The sequence below is a fragment of the Schistocerca nitens genome, chromosome 1 (genome assembly GCF_023898315.1).
Source record: "Schistocerca nitens isolate TAMUIC-IGC-003100 chromosome 1, iqSchNite1.1, whole genome shotgun sequence".
Taxonomy (NCBI): Eukaryota; Metazoa; Arthropoda; class Insecta; order Orthoptera; family Acrididae; genus Schistocerca; species Schistocerca nitens.
This window is the reverse complement of record NC_064614.1, coordinates 1023133717-1023148195: the sequence shown is the minus strand read 5'-3', so window position 1 is coordinate 1023148195 and position 14479 is coordinate 1023133717. Positions and strand designations below refer to the sequence as shown.

General features: G+C 40.8%; 2 protein-coding genes across 2 annotated transcripts in view; one reads left to right on the top strand and one right to left on the bottom strand.

Annotated features, from left to right (window-relative positions):
- Positions 1–5223, bottom strand: part of LOC126196391 (protein TFG-like) — a 53353-nt gene extending 48130 nt beyond the window's left edge. The window contains exon 1 of the mRNA XM_049934561.1: positions 4858–5223. Within this exon, the coding sequence (XP_049790518.1) occupies positions 4858–4935 (78 nt within the window). The 5' untranslated portion in view covers positions 4936–5223. The remainder of the gene's footprint in view (positions 1–4857) is intronic.
- Positions 5224–5457: 234 nt separating this feature from the next.
- LOC126196408 (UDP-N-acetylglucosamine transferase subunit ALG14 homolog) lies at positions 5458–6290 on the top strand. Its single transcript, XM_049934562.1, has one exon. It carries the CDS (start codon positions 5539–5541, stop codon positions 6238–6240), a length of 702 nt encoding a protein of 233 aa, XP_049790519.1. The 5' UTR covers positions 5458–5538; the 3' UTR covers positions 6241–6290.
- Positions 6291–14479: the final 8189 nt, after the last annotated feature.

The following is a 14479-nucleotide window of genomic DNA, read 5'->3' as shown; positions in this document are numbered from 1 at the left end:
TAACACTTAGTACTCCTTAGGCCAGTGCTTGAGTACTGGCACACACTGTGACAGAATCCACTAACTTTTACATATGCCAGCTGCAATATGTTCAGGAAGAGGCCCTGAAGCTCATTATGCACCTTTAAAGACACTAGTACCCTATGACGCAGTGTTTACCTTTATGCTTCAGTTTCATGATGAAGTGCAGCAGTCACTCAGACACCTGACCAACACGCTGGGGAACGAGATCCCTTTCTGTCAAGACAACTAGCTGAACCAGTTTGTTACTACAATAACAATTATCTCACAGTGTAGATGTAAAAAATGGAAAACCAAAATGAGAGAATGACTGAATCTTTTAGTGTGCAGAACTTCATACCAGTGCATCAACTGCAAATAAACAACACTATGAGATCTCCATGTCTATGAGAGAGTATGCAGTAATGCCTTGGTAGCAACTGCTGTGTGGTGCTGCACCAGAGGTATTCACAAGCTCCCTGTTAATGGATATTGCTGAGTTTGCTACCACTTGTCTAAGTAGTTTTGCAGCATGTGTCAGATGCACTGTAGCATAACACAAAGACACTATAAGAAGAAACAAATTATGTGATGAAAATACATCAAAATACTTACATTAACATTACAGTACTTGACAACTGTTGTCTGCAACTAAAAGTAAGTGGCATCCGAGACAACCAAGAGATTAACAAAAGTAAAAACAAAATATGACACAGAGCTAACACACTGTTTGTCGTTATAGTAGATGTGCTGTAAATCAGTTACTGTTAGACACTGATACTTTCATTCTCATAAAAGTTGCTTAACATTATATATATATATATATATATATATATATATATACATATACACACACACACACACACACACACACACACACACACACCTGTTGGGATGTTCATGGCTGGCAAACAAAAATTTTTCTGTCATTTTAAGGTATTAGCGCTACCACACAGTCTTGAGCCCTGAAGTCTACCAATAGTTCCACGTGACATGCAAATTGTACGATAATATTGATATCGGAGCAAGTATCAGGAGAAGAACTTAATTTTTTTTCACCAAATAAGCCACATAACAAAATATAAATTTAGACCCTAACGTAAACAGTGCTTTTTAAAATTCAGTTTGAGGAAATTTGGTATTTTGGGCACAAAGCAAGATAAAAATTTGGGTGTTGTACCTGTATTATTTGGTCTTATCTGAAACATCCATTACAAATGAAGCTATACTACTGACCCTTTTAACCTCATTTCACTGAAGCTTTATGCTAATATGGTTAGTGTAACAGGATAGAATCTCAACATCGAGTTGGATCTTTGCTAAGCAGACAAAATGTAGTACATAATGGAATCAACTCAAGAGTATGGAAGACCTCTTCACAATAATTCAGGTGTATTGTTCCTGAGGCAATAGATCTTAGCATATCTGTACATGTTAATTTGCTCATACTGGCCGAAAATAGAAATCATGCTTCTTGAAAATATAATTTATGCACACACTTAAAGACCAGTTTCAGTACTAACACAGCAATTGTTGATGGTCATAACATATTGAAATCAGTACTCAAGGTTTTTCATTGTGTCAGTGCAGTCAAGGCTGGAAGAAAAACTTTTTGGCATATGCTGATATGCTCTTTTTGGCATATACTGATGTGTTGCTTACTGCTCAAGTTACAAGTTTTCTCATGCAATTAACTTCCAATAAATAACTGCTACGTAGCTTCCAGTCTGGAGCGAGCCTTCTGATAGCTTGCACTTCGAAGGCTTGCTTGTCACATTCACTGTTTAACAATGGAAAATCCAGGATGAAATGTAATAATATTATGAAAAGGACAGTTGCTATTCAACATATAGTGGAGATGCTGTGTCACAGATAGGCACAACAAACTGAATGTCAGAAAATGAGCTTTCGGCCAACAAGGCCTTCGTTGGAGACAGAACTTACACAAGCACGCGCACGCGCACGCACGCACGCGCGCACACACACACACACACACACACACACACACACACACACACACACACACACACACACACACACACACACACACACACACACACACAGCAACTCATACACACATGGCCACAGTCTCTGGCTGCTAAGGGCACCAACAGCCAGAGACTGCAGTCATATGTGTGTGAGTTGCATTAGTGTGAGTGTGCGTCGTACAATCTTTTTGCTGTGCCTATCCACTGAGGTAGAAACTGAAGCTGCATATGAGATTGTTTGGGCAGTACTTGGTATCTGGGATGGGCATAAAATAATTGGATCCTTCTATTGCCAATGAGACTCATCTTAGATGTAACTGAAAATTTTAGAAAAAACCTCAGTTCACTTGCACATAAGTTCCCCAATCATACTGCAATCATCAGTGGAGACTTTAGTCATCCAACAATTAATTGGGAAAATTAATTTCGTTAGTGGTGGGTGTGATAAGACATCCTGTGAAACTTTTTAGTAAAAGCCTTCTCTGAAAACTACCTAGAACAGATAGTTAGGAACCCCACTCATAACGGAAATATATTGGATCTAGTGGCAACAAAGAGACCTGACCTCTTTGAGGATGTCCACATCGAAACTGGTATCAGTGAATATGATATGGCTCTGGCAGCAATGATTACCAAAGTACGAAGGACAACTAAAACAAGCAGAAAGATATATATGTTCAGTAAACAAGATAAAAAAATCAGCAGTCTCATATCTCAATGAGGAAATTGAAATTTTCAGCACAAGTCACGAGCACGTAGAGGAGCTCTGGCTCTTGTTTAAAATGATAGTTGACCATGCACTGGATAGATAGTTACCCGGTAGAACAGTTCATAATGGGAGGGAGCCTCCATGGTATACAGTAACTGTAAAGAAACTTCTAAAGAAACAGAGAGTACTGCGTAATAGATGTAAAATAAAGCACAGGGCTACAGATAGAGAGATGCTGAATGAAACATGTTTGGCTGTCAAGACACCAATGCTTCATGCCTTCAGTGACTACTCTAGCAGAATATTGTCAATGATCTTTCACAGAGCCCAAATAAATTCTGGCTATATGTAAATGCTGTTACTGGCACCATAGTTAGTGTCCAGTCACTAATGAATGAGGCAGGAATTGAAATTGAGGGTACCAAAGCAAAAGCTGAAATGCTTAACTCCATTTTCAAATGTACCTTTACAACGGAAAACCCAGGAGAATTGCCCCAATTTAATTCTCGTACCACTGAAAAGATTAATGAAATAAGTTTTAGTGTCAGAGGTGTTGAGAAACAGCTGAAATCATTAAATCTGAACAAAGCTCCTGGCCCTGATGGAATCCCTGTCAGATTCTATACTCAATTTGTGGCTCAGTTAGCCCCTCTTCTATCTACAATCTCTCATAGATCCTTTGAACAAAACAATACACCCAGTTCTTGGAAAAATGCACAAGTCACATCCGGCTACAAGAAGGGTAGTAGAAGTAGAAACTACTGTCCAATATCCTTGCCATTGATTTGTTGTAGAATCTTAGCACACATTTTAAGCTGAGGTGTCTTGAACAGAATGTCAACCAGCACAGATTTCGAAAACGTCGATAATGTGAAACCCAATTTGCACTTTTCTCATGTGATATACAGAAAGCTTTGGATCAAGGCAACCAGGTAGGTGCAGTATTTCTTGATTTCCAAAAAGCATTTGACTCGGTACCACACCAACGCTTGTTGTCAAAAGTACAATCATATGAGATATCAAGTGAAATTTGTGCCTAGACTGAGCACTTTTTGGTAGGGAGGACACAGCATGTTATTGGATGGAGAGCCATCATCACATGTAGAAGTAATTTCAGCTGTGCTCCGGGGTAGCGTGTTGGGACCCGTGCTGGTCATATTGTACATTAATGGCCTTGCACACAATATTAATAGTAAAATCAAGCTTTTTGCACAAGATGCAATTATCTATAACAAAGTACTGTCAAAGAAACTGCATAAATATTCAGTCAGTTATTGATAAGATTTCAACATGGTGCAGAGATTGGCAATGAGTCACTCTTGGCCATCTCACACAAATACCTGGGTCAACACTTTGTAGGGATGTGAAATGAAATGATCACATAGATTCAACTGCGGGAAATGTAGGTGGTAGATTTCATTGTATTGGCAAATATTGGGGAAGTGGAAACAAGTCTGCAAAGGAGATTGCTTAACGAACCACTCAGGCACCCAGTTCTAGAATATTGCTCAAGTATGTGGGTATGTGGGACCCGTACCAGATAGGACTCTGAGAAAGTCTGGTAACAACGTTTCAAGAACCAGCTTTAAATGACAACTCTAGGAATATAGCCTACTACAACCCCCTGCGTATTGCTCACATAGGGATCATGAGGATAAGATTGAAATTATTGCTGCATGCACAGAGGCACTGAAATGATCATTCCTCCTGTGCTCCATATATGAATGGAACAGGCAGAAACCCTAATAACTGGTACAATGTGACGTGCACCTTAACAGTGGTTTGTAGAACATTGATGTAGATATATGGTGAGTAGCAACTATCCTTTTCATAACATTCACTGTTTAGTTCATCAAGCAGTTTCATTTGGGTAGATGAGGGTTAGCAGATCACAGCCAAACCTGCCACAATAGCTCACCATTAACTTCTCTCCAACACCAAAGCTACGAATGTATAATTTTTCACAATCAATTTTTACTTTCTCTCCGAGGTTAACACTTTTGGCTGAAGTATTTACATCAGATGCGATCCAGGATTATATATTGGTGGGTAGATTGTGTCTTAAAAGAACCACGCTGTCTGAACACCTAAACAGTTCCAGTTGTCGTATTAAACAAAAATAAAACTACGTATAATAAAAAGGATTATGTTGTAACAAACCTTTATGATGAGTTTCCCGCTAAGGTCTAAATGTGTGTAGGTTTGGTCTTCTGAACCACCTTTCGAGAACGAAGTCATTCTGATGCTACACGCAATTTTAGTATTCTATATAATACACGATAATTAATATCTTACTTGATAGTTGTTTACTTAATTAACTTTACTCTTTTTCGTCCAGCTCGTGACTGAATGTTAACTAGCAATTATGATATATAATATGATAGCTGCTAGAATAAAACTTTTCTGAACATAACGGCTGAAAGTTGTAGAATGTGTGTCTGAATTTAACACAATGTTTAGTTTACACTTAACACTGTCACAGCCCCACCGCCATCGTCCACGTTACCGGTCTGTTGTCTTTGAAGTTCACAGACGTCAAATCATGGCATTAAAGATGTACACTTCTAATCGATGTGCAGTAGTACAACAACGAACAATAAAAGCAGAGAATCCAACAATTATCTTTCCCCTTACAAATAATACAGGTTTTTACAATCGAGAACATCGTCTAAAGCAAGAGGTACAGGGCGATTTATACTAATTTTCGCATATCTGCTGTGGAATAACTTATGTCTTCCATAAAATATCTTTGTTGCGATAGCTGGATTTGTTTACGTTTATTACATGTAAACGTAATAAAAAATATGTATCTGTAATTCTGTATTGTAGAAGTGATGTGCAATGTATCAGGTAATTAACGAACGTGCAGAGTTCAGGATGTTAGTAATACTTTTGTTGTCACTACTTTTACTTTTGATTGGGAGAATTTTGTATGTAGTAGTGAACATTTTAATTAAGAGAACACAGTACAATAAGCATGTCTGCGGCAACAAGATTAAAACGGCTGTCGTAATTGGCTCCGGTGGCCACACAGCCGAAATACTAAGACTTATGCGATGCCTGAATCCAAGTGTCTACAGTCCCAGAATTTACATCGTGGCATCTTCAGACAGTTCTAGCGAAACCAAGATACTGTCAATGGAAGAGGCTTTAGCAAATAAATTTAATCGTGATCTGAAGCAAGCAGAATTCAAGATAGTTAAGATACCACGTAGTAGGAGCGTCAGTCAGTCGTATTTTACATCTGTGTTTACAACTTTACATTCCTTCTGTGTATGCGTTCCAATTATGTGGGCCTTAAGGCCAAAATTACTGTTGTGCAATGGACCTGGTACATGTATACCCATATGCATAATTTCTTTTTTAATGAACGTCATGTTTATAAGTGATACCTATACAGTTTTTGTGGAGAGTGTGTGTAGAGTGAATACGTTATCTCTTTCTGGAAAAATATTGTATTATGTTGTAGACGAATTTTTTGTCCAGTGGAAAGAATTGCACGAAAAATATAATAGAAGTAAATATTTTGGAAGACTGGTGTAAGAGTTGTATTCTCAAGGCTCATAATTAAAAGAAAACATATCAGCTTTTTTAATTAATTGTATTAATTTCATTATGGTGTGCAGTTAGTAGCTGGGGAGATTAATGATCTGTGTGTTACATATTTGAGGAACCATGCCTGGACAAGACTTATTGTTTATCACATTGACCCATGACAACAATTTTCTAACAAATAAGTTACGTAATAAACATCTGATACATAAGATCTGTGCTTTTGACATTACTTCACATTTAAACACGCAGTGAATAGAAGAAATGTAATGAAACAAGTATTAACCTTATTCTGTAGTCATTTACACGTGGTTGACTGACTGTGCCACCTATCCCCTGTCATATGATGATGCGTAGTTGCAGTAACATCCAACAGTGCAGCATTTATTGTGGGAGTGTCGTTTTTCATCAAGTAAAGAAAACAAATCGTTTCACAATACTTCACTTTATCACCAAGATGTGTCATTTTGTTTTGCTCCTCGAGCAATGTACTGCATTTCTCTGACACAAAGACTACAAAGTGTACCCAGCAGATGACATTTACTTGCAAATAAACAAAAAGTAATTGTGTAACTTTCCTTTTCTGAGATGATAACTAAATCTTTATGATTAAGCCTCGCAGATTATAATTAAGGTCACTCAAAATTCAGCCTAAGAGAAACCCATTTTTTAGGGGAAGGAAGGGAAAAACAAGCTCATATTGCTTTGTGAATTTATATTAGGTGCAAGTGAAAAATCTATCTTCAACAAGACAAACCATTACGTTTAGACATGAATATAATGTAGGACTCATTGGCATTGGCACTGGCATTAACATTATACAGCAGCAGATCAGTTCATTTGCTCTGTGTTTACAGATGTACAACTTTTGTTCCCTAACAAACAAAACAGCTTTTTATTTTATTTATCCACCTGCAGAAAATAAATATTGTTTGGATGTTGCGCAGATGTACATGTAAATTTATGGGAAACCATTTCAAGGAAATAGAATATGCAAATATGTTAATTAAAAACTACAAAGAAAATAATACAAGGTCACACAATACATAGTAACATAGAATAGTACAAGATCACACAGTACGTAGTAATACAACTTTATATGCATGTACTCTTAGGATATCATAATTGTGAAGGCTGTTTTCCATAGAGCTTTACTTTTGTGCTGCCTAGCCAGCAAATCCTTTTACACACTACAATAATTAAGTAGACATTTCATATCGCACAACACTTGTCCAGTAGATTTGCAAATATAATAAAAAGTTTAGGAATCAAAGACAAGATTTTTTGTTTTGCCTTAATATAAACACTAACACTGGAAGAAGCAGGTATCAACAAAAAAAAAAAATGGTTCAAATGGCTCTGAGCACTATGGGACTCAACTGCTGAGGTCATTAGTCCCCTAGAACTTAGAACTAGTTAAACCTAACTAACCTAAGGACATCACAAACATCCATGCCCGAGGCAGGATTCGAACCTGCGACCGTAGCGGTCTTGCGGTTCCAGACTGCAGCGCCTTTAACCGCACGGCCACTTTATCAACAAAACCACCTGATAATTAGTCGAACTGACACTCACAGACAAAACTTCAAAAATTAAATTTCTAGGAGAAATTGAACTTATCAGAATTAACACAGGTGTTTGGCAGGGCGATGGGCTCTCACCAATTCTCTTCAATCTGCTCTTAGACGAGGTGATGGAGGAGTGGGATAAAGAACTACTAGAGAAAAACATTGAAGGAATCCATGTAGGAGAACAAAGAGGAAGATTTGAGGTGAGATGTCTCACTTTTGCTGATGATATTGCAGTAATTTCTAAGGACAAAACATATGCAAAGATAATGATAGAAACACTTCACAAAACTGCAGCTAAAGCCAGATTACTAACATCATACACCCCACCCCTGTGGGTCCGGGGGTTGGAATAGGCCCGAGGTATTCCTGCGTGTCATATGAGGCAACTAAAAGGAGTCTCTCACATTTCGGCCTTTATGTGATGGTCCCCTGTAGGGTTTCACCTCCATATTTATAAATTTTCCTGAAGAGCGAGCCAATTGGGGGCGCCTTAAATGGTCCATAGTGTGTTGAGATCTTTAGCTCCCTTTCCCGTCGTCGCATTGCAGTCCCACTCATTCTACATCTTTTGAGCGAGGACACTTTCCTGGGTGCGTTTTCCACCATGCGCTGTGCAGTGTCGCTTTCTGCGCCAACAACGACCATGGACTTATTTGCACCTGATATCCAGCACAGTAGCCAGTCTGTTGTGGGGGGGCCGCCATGTACCCTGTTGGTTGTAGCCTCCTGACAACACAGGGATCGCTCTGCTGATGCCTGCGCCGTTAACTCCCCACGTATGCCCAGGGGTAGATGCCTATCTCCTTGGTGCATCGGGACTCCCGGCAATGGCCATCCTGCCAGGTGGCCCTTGCTGTGCCTGAGTGGCGCACGTGCAGAGGGTCCTTGGTCAGAGTGGGTGGCATCAGGGCCGATGACCCGCAATGAAGTGCGGTACATCATCTCTTGATGGTGGCCAGCCACCAGCAGTCTCTAAGTGTTCCAGGGCTCAATTCAGTGAACAGAAGTACGACCCCAAGTCATTCCCCTTCCTGGTCACGCCATGGGAGGAATGAAAGGCTACAGATGGCAGCGAATCTTGTTCTCCCCAGTACCTAGTATGTATGTGAGCTGATGGGGAATCCTTTGTGTCCATGAAGCCTCAGTTCTTTGTAGAGCATTTAGAGGACAAGTTTGGGGAGGTGGAGGGCTTGTCCAAAATGTGATCTGTGTCAGTCTTGATCAAAATAGCACCCTCTGCCCAGTCACGGGCATTACTCACTTGTGATAAGCTGCGGGATGTTTCTGTTTTTATCACGCCCCATAAGAGCTTAAATACAGTCCAGGGTTATTTATTATTTTCCACAGGGATCTCCTTTTAGAGTCTGATGATGAGCAGCGTGCCAACTTAGAGTGACGAGGTGTCCATTTCGTCCGTCGCATCCACCGGGGTCCGAGGGATAATCGGGTTGTCATCGGTGCTTTCACCTCGGCCTTCGAGGGTGATAACATTACCCGAGAAGGTCACGGTGATGGTCTACTGATGTGATGTCAAGCCATATATCCCTCCCCCGATACGGTGCTTTAAGTGTTGGAAGTTTGGCCATATGTCTTCCCGCTGTACTTCCAGCCTCATATGTCGAGATTGTGGTCGCCCATCCCATCCCAATAGTCCATGTGCCCCACCCCCCATCTGTGTCAAGTGCGGGGGAGCACCATCTCCTTTGCTCGCCGGACTGTAAGATTCTACAGAAGGAACGGAAAATAATGGAATACAAGACCCTGGATCGACTGTCCTGCACTGAGGCAAAAAGGAAATTTGAAAGGCGATGCGCATGAAAACGTCTTATCCTGCGGCTATAACTGTAGTTCCAGCCCCATCCATTGCACCAATTCCATTCAGCTCTCAGAGCCGTAAGACTACACCTGCCCCCTTGATGGTGGGGGGCACTTCTCTCCCTGTTGCCCCTGCACCACCTACTTTGGAAGCAACACGCCCCTCCCCCCTCCCCCCTCCCCCAAAGCGTACCACTTCTTCAGCTCCTCCCTCTCAGAAGGGATCCCTTTCTCGCCAGGGTTCTCCTAGTGGGAAGGATGACGTCCGTCAGTGACTGAAGTGTCCAGAAGCAGCTGGTCTTAGGGCTTCACGATCCTCCTGTCCCAGAGACTGAACCTGTGAAGCCCACCCACCCAGAGAAACCAAAGGAGCAGTGAGACAAGTCAAGAAAGAAGACCCCTAAGACCAAGGAAATTGCGGTTGCACCCCCACCGCCACCACCTCTACCTACCAGCTCTGCCTCTGAGGATGAGGTGGAGATTCTGCATCCCCCGAAGACCTCAATCTCTCCTCTACCTCAGACACAATGGTTCTTGATTCAGGCTCTCTCTCAGTGGCGGTAGATGACCTGGAAGCGTAAGCTGCCTCCTCGGTCCCTTCACACCTTTTTTGGCTGTGGACAATGTCATTCTTCAGTGGAATTGCTATGATTTGTTCCACCACCTTGCTGAGTTCCGACAACTTCTCAGCCTTCACCATTCTTTTGCATTGCTCTCCAGGAAACTTAGTTTCCGGCGTTGCAAACCCCCGCCCTCCATGGCTATCGGGGTTATTATAAGAATTGGGCAGCTTATGAGAGGGTATCTGGTGGCGTCTCCATCTACATCCTTAACTCTCTTTATAGCGAGTGTGTGCCTCTTCAAACGCCTTTAGAGGCTGTTGCTGTTAGGGTGTGGACGTCACAGGCTGTTACCGTCTGCAGTAACTTATCTTCCACCAGATGGTGATGTCCCACAGCACATACTGGCTGCGCTGATAGCCCAACTGCCGTCACCTTTTCTGTTCCTGGGCGACTTCAACACCCATAACCCTTTGTGAGGTGGACTGGTGGCAACAGACCGAGGCACTGTTACTGAGCAAGTGTTGGCACAGTTCGATTTTTCTCTTTTAAATAATGGTGCCTCCACACATTTCGGTGTGGCGCATGGCACATACTCAGCCGTCGACCTTTCGGTCTGCACCCCTGGCCTTCTACCGTTTGTCCAATGGAGTGTGCATGACAACTTGTGCGGTAGTGACCACTTTCCAGTCTTTCTGTCACTGCCACAGCGTCCCTCTTCTGGGTGCCTCCCCAGATGGGCTTTGAATAAGGCTGACTGGGACTCGTTTGCCTCCATTGCCGCTATTGAGCCTTTTTCTCATGAAGCCATTGATATGGTGGTTCATACAATAACCACCAGCATCATTTCTGCAGTAGAATCTGCAGTTCCCTGTTCTTCCGGGTCCCCTCGGCGGAGGACTGTGCCTTGGTGGTCACTGGAGATCACTGAGGCAATTAGAGATTGCAGGCTGGCCCTCCAACGTCATAAGCGGCACCCAACACTGGAACACCTCCTTACCTTTAAGCGGCTCCGTGCACGAGCCCGATGCCTTATTCGCCCATGGAAGCAGAAGTGCTGGGAAAGGTATGTCTCCACCAATGGCAATCTGTACCTCTCCATCGCAGGTTTGGGCCAAGATTAGGCAACTCTATGGATCTCATACCGCATACCTGGGCTTTCCCTGAGTGGAGCAGTCTGTGCTGAATCAGACACGATTGCAGAACTCTTAGCAGAGCATTATGCTCAGATTTATGCTTCTACGAATTACCCGCTGGCCTTCCGCTCCCTGAAAGAGTGATAGGAACATCGGAGCCTTTCATTCCTTACGCGCCACCCCAAATCGTACAATGCTCCATTCAGTGAGTGGGAATTCCAAAGTGCCCTAGCCGCTTGCACTGACATGGCTCCCGGGACGGATCGCATCCACTATCAGAGCTCAAACACCTCTCGGTGGACTGCCAGTGACACCTCCTAGACCTTTTCAGCCATATCTGGGTTGAGGGTGAGTTCCCATCACAATGGTGGGAAAGCATCATCATCCCCGTGTTGAAACCTGGCAAGAACCCACTGGAGGTGGACAGCTACAGCCCCATTAGCCTCACCAATGTGTGTTGCATCTGGCCTTTGGCGTATGGTTTTAGCTTGGGGTTTTTAGTGTGTCACTTGGTGGTTGGCTTTTCCTTTTTTGTTTCCATGGTCGGCCAACCACTGTACAACTCTCTGTGCTTTTAATTCCTTGTTTTCCAGTCTTTGTCTGTGTCTTTCTTGTTCTGTGTCATCGCTTGTTACCTCTGTTGCTTGTTTTTGTTCCTTTTGGGTTTCATGGTCATGGAGAAAAGGACCAATGGCCTTTGTAGTCTGGTCCATTCAACCCCCCAAACCAACCAACCTACTAATATCATATGATAAAATGGCATACATTGAACCTAAACACAACAGAGATACATCAAAAGAGTTGATAGATTTAAGTACTTGGGAGAATGGATACAATCAAATGGGTTAGATAACACCACAAGTAAGAAAAGATCAAAGAAAATGGAATTAGCATACCAACTCGCCCAAAACTGATATAATAAAAGACAGTGTCATTCCAGGCAAAAATTAAACACTATACAACAGTAATTAAACCAGAAGCACTTTATGGATCCGAATGTTTAACAGTGAATAAAAGAGGTGAACAAGAAGAACTGGAAAAGACAGAATGGACAATACTCAGTAAAATTTTAGGACTGCAAAAGAACAAAAATAGAGGAGGAAAGGAGGTCCATAAGGAAACATTGAAACCATCAGAGACACAATAAGGAAGAAGAGATTACAATTTTACACTCATATGTGCAGAATAAATGACAATAGGCGAAAGAAGAAAATTTTTGACTTCATTTCAAAATTAAAAAGTACCAGGGGATGGCTGGAAGAGACAAGAAAGGACTTTTGAACACTTAATGTTGCAGAAAAGACCATACAGAATAGGGAAAATTTCAGGCTATTGATCAATACTGCAATATTTCCTGCCCAACAATGAAATTCGCTACCTGGGAGGATGAGGTCAAATGAACAGAGGCAGGCCATCGGCCACACGTGAAAAGGTTCTGGGAAGTTAAAAAGAAAGAGATTGTACCTTTGTCTTAGGTTCTAAGCAGTCTATAATGAGCCAAATTCTGTAATAATAATAATAATAAACACCAGAAAATATTTATTGGTCTGCACAGTCATTTACTGAGACAATGTTCGAACAGAATTTTTTTAAATTCTGCTTTAATTTTTTTTTTTTCTCGTCTAACTTTCTGGTCTTGACTGGGAGTCAGTTGTAAAGTTTTGTATCAGTATGGCTCACATGCCTGTGAGTGGTTGTTCTTTTTGTTCACTGGGTACAGAGTGCTGTGCTATTTTGGGTATTGTAGCTATGTGTATGTGGATGTCATAGCAAAAAAATTTGTTTTAGGCAGCAAGTGATGGAATCCCAACATAGTATTCCATATGTTGCAAGAGACTGAAAATAACTGAAATTGGCAGAACAAGTTGCATTAAGTTTCTGTAAAACTTTCATTGCATGATCATTAAAATTTAAGTTTGCATCAGCACGAATCCCCAGCAATATTGTAGATGTCACTGTATCTATGACTTTGTCTCCCAACACCATATCATAATTTACATTTTGGCTTATTTTCCCAAAGTGCATATAATTTGTTTTATTTGCATTTAATGTAATTCTGTTTGCATTGAAGCAAGAGTGGACACTCTTTAGGACTTGATCACAAATTGTCTGCAGTATTTGCTTTGGAGCATGTATTATCACATTAGTATCACCTCTAAATAGTATAGCATTGGCTGTACCATCTAAGGTGAGGATGTCATTTATATAGACAAGAAACAATATGAGACCTAGAATACTGCCTTGTCATACTCCTATTTCCTCTTTTTTATTTATTTTTTATTTATTTTTTTCATCAGATTCTACATTTATTTTTTGGTTGTAATAAGCGGACATCAGCCCTACAATCTGTGTTCTGTTTTTTAGGTAAGAATCAAACCACTTTTCTCTGTCCCATGAATACCAAACACATACAAATTATCGTACAGATTGCAATGACTGATTGTATGATATGCTTTGGAGGGATATAAATTTATTCTTACTTTGCTATTGTCTTTTTCTAGATTTTTGAATTTTTTCTTCAGTGTAGCACATTATTGCTGTTTCTATACCTTTATCTGCCTGGAAACCACACTAATTTCTGTTTAGCAACTTATGGTCATTTAGATACTTTTTGATCCAGTGCTTTATCAACTTTTCTAATATTTTGGAAAACAGAAGGAGTGATATTTCCCAATAGTTTACTACCTAATACTTGTCACAGTTTTTAAATAATGACTCACTTTATGGATTTTCAGCCATTCCAGAACACAATCCCTCACTAATTAATAAGTTGGCTACATATGCCAGAGGTCTTGCAATCTGTGGAACTGTCATTTTTATGATAGACACTGGCACCACATCAACTGACATTTTAGGTTTCAAGCTTCTCATCACTTTTAACACTTCATGTTTGTTTGTTGGCTCTACCCTCTTGCTACAAGTAGCTTTTGGAAATTCTGGGTTTCTTGGTTTATAAATTTAGAGCTTAATGGCGTTGTTGCAATTATGAAATAATTGTTTATGTAATGTGACAAAATTATGTAATTATTATATACTTATTTAGGTATCCAGCATATGTTTTGCATAGTTAGAGAAACAACAGCCCTTTTTTGTAAAAATGAGTTGTTTTACTGTTATTTTACTATGTTTAGAATTCAGCAGAATTTAA

Bases quoted from the DNA above. Each gene is read 5' to 3' on its own strand.
- LOC126196408 (XM_049934562.1), top strand. From the start codon at position 5,539: ATGTATCAGGTAATTAACGAACGTGCAGAGTTCAGGATGTTAGTAATA.